Raw genomic sequence first — 15,176 nt, 5'->3', positions numbered from 1 at the left:
TAGACCTCAGAAACCCAACAAGCCATGTATAGGGATGCCCTTTGTGGCATTTTTGTACGCATAAACATAAATGCCCTTTGTGGCACTTTGTACGCATACCTAAAAGTCTAATAGTAGGAGAATGTAAAAGTAAATTCTGGTAGGTCCATACCTATACAGGAGTTAAAAAGAACTTTAAAAACTAACTTAGAAAGATCTCCAAGACACACAGTTGAATGAAAAAAAACAAGTTGAAGAATAACAAATACAGGGTGATGCCATTAGAAAAAACACCTATAGCCACAAAAAAACACCATATCCTTTGTTTGGATAGCTGTGTGTTTATATATGATGAACGCATAGAAAAAGGCCTGGAGTGATGCATGTTAAGGGGAGGGGAGGAAGTGAAGAGAGTGGGGATTTGGTCACAAACTTGATCATTATCAATAATGTTTTAATATTCACAAGGAGAAGGTATTCATCTTTTACTGATAATTAAAAGCTAATTTTAAATTTAGGGAAAAATACAGTGTCTTATGTAGGTGGTTTTATTGGAATCTTTCTTTGCCCTTCCAAGGTGTGAAATTAGGAGTGCTTAGTGCTTTTAGTGTTGTGACATAAAAAATAATAAACATGTTACCCTTTGTGATAGTTTTGCTGTCACCACTTTATATGTACAGATTTTAAAGTTCAGATTCACCATGGTGCTCGATTCTTTTAAGCACATTGTTTACAATTAGGGCCAAGTGCTACCACCTGACATTACTTGGGTTCTCCCTGCCATCACTGAGACCCAGACAGCTCAGATTAGTTAAAACAGTGGTACCCAGACTTTAGATTGAATTGAAATCACCTGGAGGGCTCATTAAGCCACAGAGGACTATGAATCCAGATTTGCTGATTTATTAGGTCTGGGGTAGAGTAGAATTTGTAGTTCTAACACATTCCCAGGTGCTGCTGGTCTAGGGACCCCACCTTGAGAACCATTGGATTAAAAACGACTGAGATTGAGGACTTTTGCTCATTAAAAATAACAACAATGACAACAAAATAAACCATTTACCAGAACATTAAATAATAAGTTAATAGGCTCAAGAGACAGGGTTAAAAGAAAATGTATGGTAAAATGTGGGACTTTAAAAAATTAGTCTCTAATTGTTACCAACTTATTTCATATTATGCACAAGCTTCAGTTAAAGTTTATCAGATTGGGCCCAACCCTCCAAAAGTGATCAGATTTGCTTCCTTTAGAAAGCTTTATGACTGGTCCCCAGAAAGGCTTGTTTAGCATGGCAAGTCCTTAAACTGTTAATGGAAGTGGAAATTCATAGGCTACTTGTGCTATCTTAAATTTTTTTTAATTGTTCCATGAGGCTGTCTTCCTGCCTCTAGAGACTGTACTTTTTTTTTTTTTTTTTAATTCCCCACTGCATCCACCCTGGTGTTCAGCATCTAATCAAGAATATTTATTGATTTAAATTAACCCAATGAGTGCATTTTGGTCCATAAGTAACATGAACTCTCTAATGTGTATCTTTAAAAAATAAACTCATAGTTAAATGCCTTGGATTAACCAGCTTTGTATTTATTTTGTGAGTTGCTGAGATTCTTCTTTCCCTCTCACTGAGGTGTGTTTGCTTGGATGACAAGGAAAGATGGAGTCCTCAGCAATTGTTAAAACACAGCTTTATAAATCCTCAGTCAAAAATGCCTTTACTGGAGCAAAGTCCTGAAGGTGAGTCTGTGGCCTTGCTTTTTTGACACCCTGTTTGACATTAAATTTTTTTGAAATTATACACAAACCTAAAATTGGAAGAAGCTACAAGGATTATTTATTTTATCTATCTTATGCAGAGCTATACATAAATCCAGTCATTTGATGAGTACTGTTGCATGGAACTGTTTTGCCACCCTCATTTTCCCAGTCTCTTCCAATGGAGTGTCCATTGGTGTAGCCTCTTTTAACATTTAGTTACCCTTATTGTCATGTCACCCTTATTGTCTTGTCACTAGATTTCCTTGATGCTGCTTAAGGTAGTTTCTGTTGACCACCCCTTAATTGTGACCAAGCAGATTAAGGAACCTCAGAAAAGGTTGGGATGAGTTGAGAGATCTGGGTTTGAGTTCTGGCTCTATATAGTTCAGTCACTTAGTTACTCTGTCTCTGTTACCCCCACCTGGGATAATTATATATTTCTACCTATTTAAGGAGGGCAAGATGAGAAGTATTAAAGGGTGTGTGAGGTAGGAGGACTTTTTCAAACTACTTGTTCGAGACCTTTTTTCTAGTGCTTGCATTATTTTCCTTGTTGGATATGGTAGCTCTTCCTATATTTGTAATGTCTTATTTGCCTCTTACACTTTGTCTTCTCTCAGATTCTGGAGGACAAGATTATGTTGAGACTGTAATTCCCAGCAACCCGCTACCCAGTGCTGCATTCTTCAATGGGACACAGAGACAGTTTTCCCGATATTTTATTGAGTTTGAGGAATTACAGCTTCTTGGCAAAGGAGCTTTTGGAGCTGTCATCAAGGTGTGAAAGGGTTATCCCCAGTCCCTTTTAGTGCTATTTCTCTGTTTCATTTCTGCAAAGACTTGACTTCTGTTTTGGAGTGGGGAGGGAAGTGAGTGCCACCATTTGAAACTATGGTCATCTTCACCTTCCTGGAATTAAAGACTTTATTAAAAAAAGGACACATCATTCCTCTTCCCTTAGCCATTAACATGAAAAATACATGATTATAATGGCACTTCAAGTGGTGTCAAGACCTCTGAGTAAAGAACATTTTTGTGTGCTTTGGTTCAGGAAGAAAAAAAAAAATTGTTCTCTTTTTCTCCTATTTGCTGTTAGAACTACTGTGGACAAAAGCATTCCAAGGTTAGAACAGAGATGGAATGCAAAGTAGAAAATGGCCCCAGGTGTTTTTGATGGCTTTTATTTTCCACTCTTATTGAAACAGAAAATCAGTGCCGCTTTATTGATGGGTACTGTTGTTAGGTCTTCATTTCAGTCTATTTGGATGACTTTTATTATCTGCCCCTTGTAGAAAGGACTTTAGCTGCTTTTATATAATTTAAGTATTTTGATTGCTTTAGGAGACCCAGATTAATATTCTAATATTAAATTCATATATGATATATGTCATCTTTCATATAGGAAAGTGGCCCACCTTCATAGGGCATATGTCTACTTAGGAATCTGATAGTTTCACTGGGAAGTACTATTGTACTAAGAAGTATTACCAGAATTGCTGCAGAAGGCCTTTTACACTGACAAAAGAATTGAATTATTTATTCTGCAGTAGTGAGAGCCAGAAAGATCATCTTACCCAAGTTTTCCAAAAGGAAATTATAGTATTTTAGGAAATTTTCAGCTTTCTTCTTTAAAGTATAGACATTACAGTAAGGTGACTAAATAGGACAGACAGATATCCTGATCGGGATTGTCAGTTATCTTTGAGGAGTGGATGATTGATGTATATACTACCCTTAACTCACAAGTCCTTTAACTTCTTTACACTTGATATTCTTGAAGAAAAAACATTAACAATATTTCCTTATTACAAATACTGAAGAATGATTAGTAAGCTCACATAACAAAAACATCTTAGTAATTTAAGTTCCCCAATTTTTGAGGGGGAGAATCCCACAGCCCCCACACCCCCAACTCTGTATTTTTGGTTTAGGGCAGGGCAGGCTGCTCAGCGATCTGCCATTTCCTTAGCAGTTAAACCCATTTCTGTTTATTTACCTTCCATTTTAATAAATGAATTCCTAGGAGTTTCCAGCATAGCTAGATTGACACCCACTGGTGACTTACAGTGTATATTAGATTTCATATAGTTGAGCTAAAGACAGGTAGATTAAATGTGTGACTAGAAAGCTTGTGCCAAAGTTTCCCACTGTCCTCTCTATTAGTTGCAGGGAAAGAACACATAGCTACATTTATTAGAGCACGTTCCGTGTTTCAGGTCATTTCTTGGGTGGTTTGCAAACACTATCTTTCAATCTCATGACATTCTTAAGAGGTCAGCATTATCCCCATTTTCCAGATGAGGGAACTGAGTCTCAGAGAAATTATGTAATTTGCATGAGGTTGTACAGCTACTAAGACATGAAACCAGCATTCAGACCACATGTATTTTACTCCAAAGCTTGTGTTCTTGCCACTATTACCACACAAACAAAAGTAATCTGAAGAGAATGATGCTCTGTTTTGTCTTTTGTAGCCAGCTAATTTCTCCCTCTGTCCATGGCTGAGTTGTTGCTTGCGTAAAGTATATCCACACCTCAGTTAGCCTGCATGATTGGGACTGAAATGTTCTAGTGAACAAGTTTCTGAAAATTACTCCAATCAACCCAGTTCCATAGTGAAACTGCTCAGGATATGGAGGATATTAGGACTTGCCTTTGAAACTTTTTCTTGTACTTTTTATTATTTTATTGTGTTCTTGATTGTGTTCTACTTTTCATACATATTATCAGTCAACTCTTCAGTCTTAATAACAAAATCAATGGACAGCAATTGTGTTAATAGCAATTCCTATTATTTACTGAGCACCTTTCTTGGTGAGACCTTGATGCAGGTGCGTTACCCTCTTTATCTCATTTAATCCTACAGTCCACTTGGGGTAAAGAAAGTGATATAATTGCCACTTTATAGATAAGAAAATTGAGTCTCAGGAAAATTAAGTAATTGACCCAATTCACACAGCTTTATATGTTAAGGAATTCAAATTTACATTCAGGTTTGTTAAAATTTTTGGAGTTTAGTTTGTCTTAAGGGCAAAAAAAAAAAAAAAAAATCAGAAAGAAAAACTGAAATCATCTTCTGAAACTTGACACTTACTTTAGGAGTCCCTCAATAATTATAATTATATTAAAAACAAGGTTTACTTAGGAATTTAGATAGCAGATGTCATATCGGGAAAGCAGGGAAGTAATTGTCAGTAAAATTAATGATTAAAACAGAATTTGTTTTGCCCAGAGTCTCTTGGCAAGCTAAATTACTCCACACATTTTCTGTTTTTGGAAAGGAGACACTGTTTAGCTGAAGATTTTCAAAAGTGTGGTTCTCCACCGTAGATGTTGATTCTCACTTAGAACTCTCGGTTCTCCTGGGGAGGAGATGCTGTGACACTGTCTAAAATGGCAGTCTGTGCTGGATTCTGACCGGATGACAATACCGGGTCCTTTCCCCTTCTCTTGCGGCAGGTGCAAAACAAGCTGGACGGCTGCTGCTACGCGGTGAAGCGCATCCCCATCAACCCGGCCAGCAAGCACTTCCGCAGGATCAAGGGCGAGGTGACGCTGCTGTCGCGCCTGCACCACGAGAACATCGTGCGCTACTACAACGCCTGGATCGAGCGGCACGAGCGGCCGGCGGGCCCCGGGACGCCGCCCCCGGACAGCGGGCCCCAGGCCCAGGCCAGGCCAGGCGCGCCGGGGCTGCCGGATGAGGACACCAACAGCGTGGAGGCCGCCGCGCCGCCGCCCATCCTCAGCAGCTCGGTGGAGTGGAGCACGTCGTGTGAGCGCTCAGCCAGCGCCCGCTTCCCTGCCGCGGGCCCGGGCTCCAGCAGCGACGAGGACGACGACGAGGACGAGCGCGACGGCGTCTTCTCACAGTCCTTCCTGTAGGAGCGCGCGTGCTTCCCTGGGTGTGCCCCCAGTCTTTAATCCCAACGCAACGCCCCCCAGGGAAAAAGTGATTTATGTAAAAATCCAGACCTGTGTTCACGATGTTACAAAGCAAACAAGAAATCCAGTTTTAGAAAGTATCCAAATGCAATGCAAAGTTGTTTTTGTTTTGTTTTATCTTCAGAATATCTCCAAAATCCAAGTCCTGGAGAAAGGCAAGATAGTATCTGATCTTAATACATTTAATAGAAGTTCCTGTAAGACATGCCTTTAGAGAAGGGCTTGCAGCTCTGGAGCCGTTCAAAAATAATTTGGAGTTGTGATATAGGGCCAATTGCAGTTCCAAAAAAGATGACCTGAACCAGTAATTATGATCTTAAAGTTTATGCATCTTAGAATTTACCTTGGTCATGTACTTTCATGATTGTGACCTGATTTCCTTTTATTGTGTCCAGTTGAGTAGAATTTATCATAACTCTTAGCTATTAACTTTTTTCAGGAAAATTAGACAGATTTTTACTTAAGAGTTCTATGTTTCATATATTAGGGATGTAAAAATCACCATGGTGTTGAGTACAGATTTATGTCCATGAAGTGATGGTACAGTGTTTGTAGCCTCTTTGCTTTCTAGTAGTTACAAAACATGTTGATTTTTAGAATTGTAACAGAGATTTTGCTTTCTCTAACATTTCTCTATTTGTCTTTTTAAGACCTGCTTCAGATTCTGAAAGTGACATCATCTTTGACAATGAAGATGAGAACAGTAAAAGTCATAATCAGGTAAATATATAAATAAAAATTACGCCATTTTTTTTTATTTATCAGAGGGTGGGTGTGAAAGGAAACTGACATTTGATGTTAAAAACCTCAAGTGAGATATTATAGCCTCAATCTGACATGCAAATGTAGAAACCAGCAATTTTAAAACATGATCATTCATTTAAAATTTATGCTACTCTATGTTTATTGATAGACTTTAATTTATCCACATAATAAAATAAGCCTCCTTTTAAAAGAGAGGTGTAAATTGAGAAATTGCCTTTTTTTTTTTTTTAAATAAAAACCATTTCTAGACGATTTCAGGAAGTTTTTTTATGTTTGAGGATACAGACTGAATGCAAATTCAATTAAACAGCCTGATTGTGGAGTTACCTTGGTCTCTCCCCACATCAGTTAATCTTGATTTATTTTCATACACCATCCTCTAAAACAGTGTTTTAAAACTGTGAGTCATGGATAATGAAATCAGTTTAGAGGGTCACAACCAGCTTTATTTAATTTTTAATGTGCTAGAAAGGAGTAGAGAATTCCAGAATTCTAGAATCATACTAGCGGAGGAACTCTCCAGTTACAGAACTTGTTTCTCATCAGTATGTATAATGGGTGTAATGTAAAATATATTTCTCAGTGTGGATCATGGTCAAAAAAGTTTGAAAACCATTGCTCCAAGTCTCAGACCCCACTCAATTCCTCATCTTCCTCTTCCCAGGCCAGCAGACCCCCTCAAGGCTGGTGCATGGAGTTCAGTGGTGAAGCTTTTTAACTGTTAGGACTCAGTTATTGCTGCAGAGAGACATTCTGCAGGTTGGGGCTGAATGAAATGACTTTATTACTGGGGATAAAAATGTAATTATGAGGCGTTACAAGGGTACATTCACAGTAGATAAAGAAAAATTCTACATGTAGACTCTGTTGGATAAACAGTTAAATTGATTTGAAGGAGATTTGACTGCATCAACCAATTTATTTTATAAGTACTTCCTTCATCTATTAAAATTACCTTAAACTCTTCTCATTTAAGAATTTGTAAATGATAAATTTAACCAGGAAAATAGCATAAATAATCTAAGCTTAGGCTAAACCAAAAGTGATCTATGTTTTGTTTTCGGATGCATAAATTATAACGGAAGCATCAAATTTATTATCCTGGTTTTGCTCAGTTAAGGGCAGTATTCCACAAGCACTACAATTGACAGGTAGAAGCCCCTGTGAGATTAACAATTTTCTATGGATAATCCCCACAGTATATAATTGATTCAAGAGTAGAGACTGAGTTTTTTCAGAACATACCTCTTTTATTTCCTTTGATAAAGGAAAAAATGTTTTTTAAAAAAATGCTTCCTTAAAAAAAAACCTGTAAATCAGAAGCAGTCAAATGCTAACCAATGCTTTTTTCATGCTTGGGGTGGGGGGATACTTAAACACACATATCAGAAGATAAAATAATTTTTTAGAAAAACCTAAATGGTATTGTGTATTAGAAAGAAAATCAGCTGTAGGGGACAAACAGACAAAGCATGTGGAAAAGCAGTCCAGAGGGTCACGGTGTGCTCATTCTTCAGGAGTAGAGCTTGCATAGCTGTATGCCTCTTGCAATGTGGTCACATTTTGTTTTAGCTGAAGATGGATTTCTGGTCTTCAGTTTCCAAAGGAAACCTACCACCAGTGGAAGATTCCAGTAAATCTGAAGCTTTAAAATATTAGCCTGTGTACATTCTACCCTTCTTATCCACAGAAGGGTCTTGATGATAATAAAGATTTGGCTTGATATCATTCTGTAGATTGTACATCCTTAATACTTACCTGTTTCCTACTTTCCCCATCATTGTTCCTTATAGGGATAGACCTGTAGACTTCATGGTGGGTTTAGGTAATAGCAGAATTCCTTCTAAAATGCTGTAAGCTTCTAAAGGACAGTGGTTGTGTTCTGCTCGCTGACCTCCACAGGCAACAGGATAGCCATGTATTTGGAAGGGAGAGCACACCTATTTGATGGTGGTGATGATCTTGTTTAATGTCAGCCCCATTTTCAGTTCTCATGTATTCCTCTTGGGTTAGGATGAAGACTGCAATGGAAAGAACGGTTACCATGACAATGAGCCATCGGTGACAACTGAAGCTGTGCACTATCTGTATATTCAGGTGAGGCCCTGGTGTGCAACTTGGTGACAATGCAATTCCCAGTAGTTGCTAGTAGGTATGTTTCAGGAGGCTAGAACAAGACAACAGACAGAAGAGATCTCACCAATACTGTCAAGGATTAATTGCCAGAAAGGATTGAGGCATTGAGACCCTTTCCTCCAGCCTTGAATTCTTTTTTTTCCTGTACCATAGCAGGAGGTGGCATAGGGCAGTGGTTATGGGCTCTGGACTCAGGCTGTGTAAGATCACATCCTGGATCCTGAGCTGTGTGAGCTCAGATAAGGTTTTTAAACATTCTGTGCCTTAGTTTCCTCATCTGAAAATTAAATTATAGAACCTATCAGACTCCTTGTGAGGAATAAGTGAAATAAAACATGTGATATGCTTAGAACTATATCTGAATTCAAGAAATGATAACTTTCACCATTTTTTAACATGCTAGACTTTGCATGAATAGAAACTTCTCTTTGTCTAACAAGCTGAATTTGGACAAGGTATGGTGCACACAAATGAGTGTGCATGCAGAAGGAACACTGACGTGGGTTTAGACAAACCTCTGGGGGACAAGAGCCATGAGCAAACCAGTTCTGATAAGGCATTATTAAAAATAAGCCTAGACAAGGAACAGGTTCTCCCTTGGAAACTCCAGAAGGAAGCACTCCTGCCAACACCTTGATTTTAGCCCTATAATACTCCTTTTGGACTTCTGGCCTCCTGAACTATTCAAGAATAAATTTTTGCTTTAAGCTAAAAATGTGTGTGTGTGTGTGTGTGTATAAGTTCAAAATAACAATACCACATCATTACCAACAATATGATTACTGAAATGTTTCTTTGCAGGTTTTTTGTTTGTTTTTTGTTTTGGGGTTTTGTGTGTATGTGTATTTAGGATATATATACTACTACGGGTTACAGACTAATTAAAGTCACTTGGAATAATAGCAATGTACGTGATTAAACTATCAAGTCAACGTTTATTTAGATTCATTTGTTTCCCTTTGTTTTGATTTCTTTTGAATTTTTTTGCAGTTTGATTTAATTTTGTATTAAAATTGTTAAATTTAAAAAAAGAGTCTAAGAAATCACAATGACCACATTGGCCATTTAAAATCAAAGCTATAAATAATTTAAAAATAAAAAGTAAAAAAAATAATAATAAGCCAAGGCTTTAGCCTGCTTACTCCCCTGAGGGGCAACATCCCAAACAGTGGCATGCTCTCCCATCGGACGGTCAGCCACAAACCAAAGGGGAAGTGAACAGGACCGTGGGTCATTATTAGTGTGTTCAGTCATATCTGCAAGCAGGCAGATCTTTAAATGTGAAATACGCTGTGTGAAGAAAGAACCTAAGACAAGCCGGAGACTAAAAGAGATTAATTTAATGGTTGCATTCCTGGGGTTAAAGCTGGTCTTTGACGTTCTCTAACGTAAGTAGCTTGGAAGCACCACTTAAATATATAATAAAGCATTTGTTACCCAAAGCTACTTACTGAGTTTCTCCTATGTGCCGTTACCCTCTAAACAATTATAACGAGATAGAAGTACATCAAGGAGGTGCATGTGAGGTGAGTGGAATCCTGGTGTGGGGCTCAGAGGCCCTGGCTGAGGATGGGGGCTTCATCCTGGAGGATGAATCAGAACATGCAGACGGTTATTCTGAGGTCAAGAGAAGCAGAGCAGGTGTTCCTCTCTATAAAAACAATAAAATCTTTCTTCATGAGAAATCGCAATTCGGGCACTGGTTTGAAACATATAGGCTAGTTACATAAATCAAATGCTACATGTTGATTTATGATGTAAATGATGCTGCGATGTTTTCTAATACATTAATACAATTAAGAAGGGGTCAGACAAAGCCCCTTTTTTGAATGTTGTAATTAATATTTACAGTGTTTTGCTTTAGACTTGAAGGTCACTTGTCATTAATTTAATGTACAGATAAGAAAGGCTGTGATATCATTAGATTAATTAGCCCCTCCTGGGAATTTGGGTTTGGAAGCAATCTTGTAAAACACCATAAATAAAATTTTACTTAAATTTAATTCTCAGATTTTTCCTATTATTTGTGACCAGGATTTTAAACAAGTCTCATTTTTTAAAAAAAGCAGTAATAAAGAATAAAAATAATTGTGTTGGGGTGCTGAGATTATGCATGTTTCCCCAACTTTTTATTTAATATTGTTGGTTTCTTTTTTCAATTAAAAAAAATCAAGGCTTTCCTATAACTATAAATGAAGGATAACGTTAATTGCAATTATCTTCCTTAATTTAGACTCATTGTATAATCAAATCCTGACTGGCTTGTTCTTCTCCGTAGATGGAGTACTGTGAAAAGAGCACTCTACGTGACACCATTGACCAGGGACTGTATCAAGACACCATCAGGCTCTGGAGGCTTTTTCGAGAGATTCTGGATGGATTAGCCTACATCCATGAGAAAGTAAACTTTACAACATTTCATATCTGAGAACTTATGTCTATGAAATACTTATAACTGAATAAAAAAATCAAATTGTAAGAATGGATTAAAAATCAGAAACAGAGGGAAAACTGGGTATATTGAAATAATCTATTTTTGTAGGGAATAGAATGAAGTGTCAAAAGACAAGAAAATAGTACAAAGTATCGGAGTTCAAAGAAACCATGGAGAGTTAAGACAGCAGTTGGCAAACTCAGGCCTGTGGGTCATATGCAATCTACCACCTATTTTATATGGCCTCTGAACTATTTATGACTTTTACATTTTTAAATAGTTGGAAAAAAATCAAAAGAAAAATAATATTTTGTAAGACATAACAATTATATGAAATTCAAAGTTCAGTGTCCCTAAGTATAAAATTTTACTGGAACACAGCCATGCTCATTAGTTTATGTATTGTCTGTGGCTACTTTCACACTACAGTGGTGGAGCCTAAAACTACTGAAGTGTGCCATCCCCTGGGTTAGGAGGAGATATTTCAACATGAATGAAATGTGAGGATGATTCGAAGATTGGCTTAGAAAAAAGTGAGGACATGATTAATACATGCCAATTTATTTGATTCTAACCAAGTTAGTGTTGCCCTTCCTAGGAAAATGGAGAAACCAGAAGTCATCTGGCAAGTATAAGAAGTAGGCTGTTTGAATAATGTAGTTTGTCACATGTATAAAATGTCACTTTAAAGCTAGAAATTGTCATTTCAATGTAAATGCTAATGGGCCTATCTTCAGAATGAAAACACTGCTTAAATTTTAACTGAGATTGTCTAGTGAATTAGCCAGCATAAATATATTAATTTTTTCCTTTGCCTCAATTTTCTTTAACCTTAAAACATTCGTACAGTACACATTTATACTGAAGATCGAGGGCTCTTATTTATATATATAGTTTATATATGATTGGGTAGAAGCAGAATTTGCAAGAGTGAAAATAAAAGTGATTTCACGAGGGCCAGCAGAACTCTATTACTGTACTATCACCATGGTGTCCTAGAACCAGGCCCTGTGTGCTCTCTTCCTTTCCATCTAATTTGTTCAGTATTTGCTAATCATTTGCTGGGTATCTAACACTGTCCCACACCTAGGAATACAGAGAAACATGAGTATATGACAAACTCCATGTTTTGAGAGGGACTTAGTTTTTGAAGGAGCCAAAACTTATCTTCATGTCATAGTAAAAAAAAAAAAAAACAACATACGATAAAGTGTTGTTTGTTTTTTTTTTTTCATTTTTATTGAGATTGTTCAGATACCATACAATTATCCAAAGATCCAAAGTGTACAATCACTTGCCCCTGGGTACCCTCATACAGCTGTGCATCCATCACACTTAATTTTTGTTCAATTTTTAGAAACTTTTCATTACTCCAGACAAGAAATAAAGTGAAAGATGAAAAAAGAAAAAAAGAAAAGGAAACTCTAAACCTCCCCTATCCCTAACCAACCCCCCTCAATTGTTGACTCCTAGTATTGATATAGTACGTTTGTTACTGTTTATGAAAAAATGTTGAAATACTACTAACTGTAGTATATAGTTTGTAATAGGTATATAGTTCTTCCCTATATGCCCCTCTTATTAACTACTAATTGTATTGTCATACATTTGTTCTGGTTCATGAAGTGATTTCTAGTATTTGTACAGTTGATCACGGACATTGCCCACCATAGGATTCAGTTTTATACATTTCCATCTTTTGACCTCCAACTTTCCTTCTGGTGACATATATGACTCTGAGCTTCCCCTTTCCACCTCATTCACACACCATTCGGCACTGTTAGTTATTCTCACATCTTGCTACCAACACCCCTGTTCATTTCCAAACATTTAAGTTCATCCTAATTGAACATTCTGCTCATACTAAGCAAGAGCATCTGCATTTCTTCCACAAGGCAGGAGGGAGAGTCAAAGAAGGTAGAGAGGCAAAAGAAAGAGGAAAAAAAAAATGACAGCTAGGAAGCAGCAAAAGGAAAAATAACCTTAAATCAAAGTAGAATAAAGAATCAGACAATACCACCAATGTCAAGTGTCTAACATGCCTCCCCTATCCCCCCCTCTTATCTGCATTCACCTTGGTATATCACCTTTGTTACATTAAAGGAAGCACAATACAATGATTCTATTAGTTACAGTCTCTAGTTTATGCTGATTGCATCCCTCCCCCAATGCCTCCCCATTTTTAACACCTTGCAAGGTTGACATTTGCTTGCTCTCCCTCGTAAAAGAACATATTTGTACATTTTATCACAATTGTTGAATACTCTAGATTTCACCAAGTTACACAGTCCCAGTCGTTATCTTTCCTCCTTTCTAGTGGTGTCTCACATGCTCCCCATCTTCCTCTCTCAACCGTATTCATAGTTACCTTTGTTCAGTGTACTTACATTGTTGTGCTACCATCTCCCAAAATTGTGTTCCAAACCACGCACTCCTGTCTTCTGTCACCCTGTAGTGCTCCCTTTAGTATTGCCTGTAGGGCAGGTGTCTTGTTCACAAAGTCTCTCATTGTCTGTTTGTCAGAAAATATTTTGAGCTCTCCCTCATATTTGAAGGACAGCTTTGCTGGATACAGGATTCTTGGTTGGTGGTTTTTCTCTTTCAGTATCTTAAATATATCACACCACTTCCTTCTTGCCTCCATGGTTTCTGCTGAGAGATCCACACATAGTCTTATTAAGCTTCCTTTGTATGTAATGGATTGCTTTTCTCTTGCTGCTTTCAGGATTCTCTCTTTGTCTTTTACATTTGATAATCTGATTATTAAGTGTCTTGGCATAGGCCTATTCATATCTCTTCTGTTTGGAGTACGCTGCGCTTCTTGGATCTGTAATTTTATGTCTTTCATAAGAGATGGGAAATTTTCATTAATTATTTCCTCTACTATTGCTTCTGCCCCCTTTCCCTTCTCTTCTCCTTCTGGGACACCAATGATACGTACATTATTGTACTTTGTTTCATCCTTGAGTTCCCGGAGACGTTGCTCATTATTTTTTCATTCTTTTCTCCATCTGCTCCTTTGCGTGTAGGCTTTCAGGTATTTTGTTCTCCAGTTCCTGAGTGTTTTCTTCTGCCTCTTGAGATCTGCTGCTGTATGTTTCCATTGTGTCTTTCATCTCTTGTGTTGTGCCTTTCATTTCCATAGATTCTACTAGTAGGTTTTTTGAACTTTTGATTTCTGCTGTATACATGTCCAGTGCTTCGTTTACAGCCTCTATCTCTTTTGCAATATTTTCTCTAAACTTTTTTAATTGATTTAGCATTAGTTGTTTAAATTCCTGTATCTCAGTTGAAGTGTACGTTTGTTCCTTTGACTGGGCCATAACTTTGTTTTTCTTAGTGTAGGTTGTAATTTTCTGTTGTCTAGGCATGGTTTCCTTGGTTATCCAAATCAGGTTTTCCCAGACCAGAACAGGCTCAGGTCCCAGAGGGAAGAAATATTCAGTATCTGGTTTCCCTGCGGGTGTGTCTTAGAAAATTGCTCCACCCTTTGATGCCTCAGGTCACTGTGCTTTTCTGCCCAGCAGGTGACGCCTGTTAGCCTATAATTCTTGTCTGGTATGAGGAGGTATGGCCGTGTTCCCCCAGGCTCTGGGGTCTGGTTCTGAATGGAAAGGGCCCCACCCCTTTCCTCCTAGAGAAGACAGACCCCTCAGGTGGAGGTCATTAGCATTTCAATGGTCTCACTCTGCTTGTGGTGTCTCCACCCTTCCCAGAGTCACAGCCCTGGAAACTAAAAATGACTGGGGCTTTCTCCACTGAGCCAAAAAAGAAACAGATAGTCCCCTTCAGACCCAGTCCAAGACAACCCTCCGGCTCTCCCAGGTCAGTCGTCACCCAAAGCCTCTGTCTGTTTTTGGGGGCTGCGTACCTGTAGTGAGCAGTTCACACTCGCTCCTTAAAACCCCAGTTGGAGCTCAGCTGAGCTGTATTCGCTTGCTGGGAGAGAGCTTCTCTGTGGCACCACGAGGCTCCGCAGCTCGGGCTATGGGGGAAGGGGTCTCCTGACCTGGTTCCGCAGGTTTTACTTACAGATTTTATGCTGTGTTCTCAGGCATTCCTCCCAATTCAGGTTGGTGTATGATGAATGGATGGTCTCGTTTGTCCCCCCGCAGTTATTCTGGATTATTTACTAGTTGTTTCTGGTTTTTTGTAGTTGTT

General features: G+C 38.2%; 1 protein-coding gene across 6 annotated transcripts in view; it reads left to right on the top strand.

Annotated features, from left to right (window-relative positions):
- Positions 1 to 15,176, top strand: part of EIF2AK4 (eukaryotic translation initiation factor 2 alpha kinase 4) — a 112,188-nt gene that overhangs the window by 48,736 nt on the left and 48,276 nt on the right. For all 6 annotated transcript variants that reach the window (XM_037834325.1, XM_037834328.1, XM_037834326.1 and 3 more), the window contains 6 exons: positions 1,608 to 1,714; positions 2,356 to 2,513; positions 5,195 to 5,616; positions 6,331 to 6,400; positions 8,459 to 8,542; positions 10,860 to 10,982. In XM_037834325.1, the coding sequence (XP_037690253.1) occupies positions 1,608 to 1,714; positions 2,356 to 2,513; positions 5,195 to 5,616; positions 6,331 to 6,400; positions 8,459 to 8,542; positions 10,860 to 10,982 (964 nt within the window). The remainder of the gene's footprint in view (positions 1 to 1,607; positions 1,715 to 2,355; positions 2,514 to 5,194; positions 5,617 to 6,330; positions 6,401 to 8,458; positions 8,543 to 10,859; positions 10,983 to 15,176) is intronic.

The sequence above is a fragment of the Choloepus didactylus genome, chromosome 4, assembly GCF_015220235.1.
Source record: "Choloepus didactylus isolate mChoDid1 chromosome 4, mChoDid1.pri, whole genome shotgun sequence".
Taxonomy (NCBI): domain Eukaryota; kingdom Metazoa; phylum Chordata; class Mammalia; order Pilosa; family Megalonychidae; genus Choloepus; species Choloepus didactylus.
This window is presented reverse-complemented; position numbering and strand designations above follow the sequence as displayed.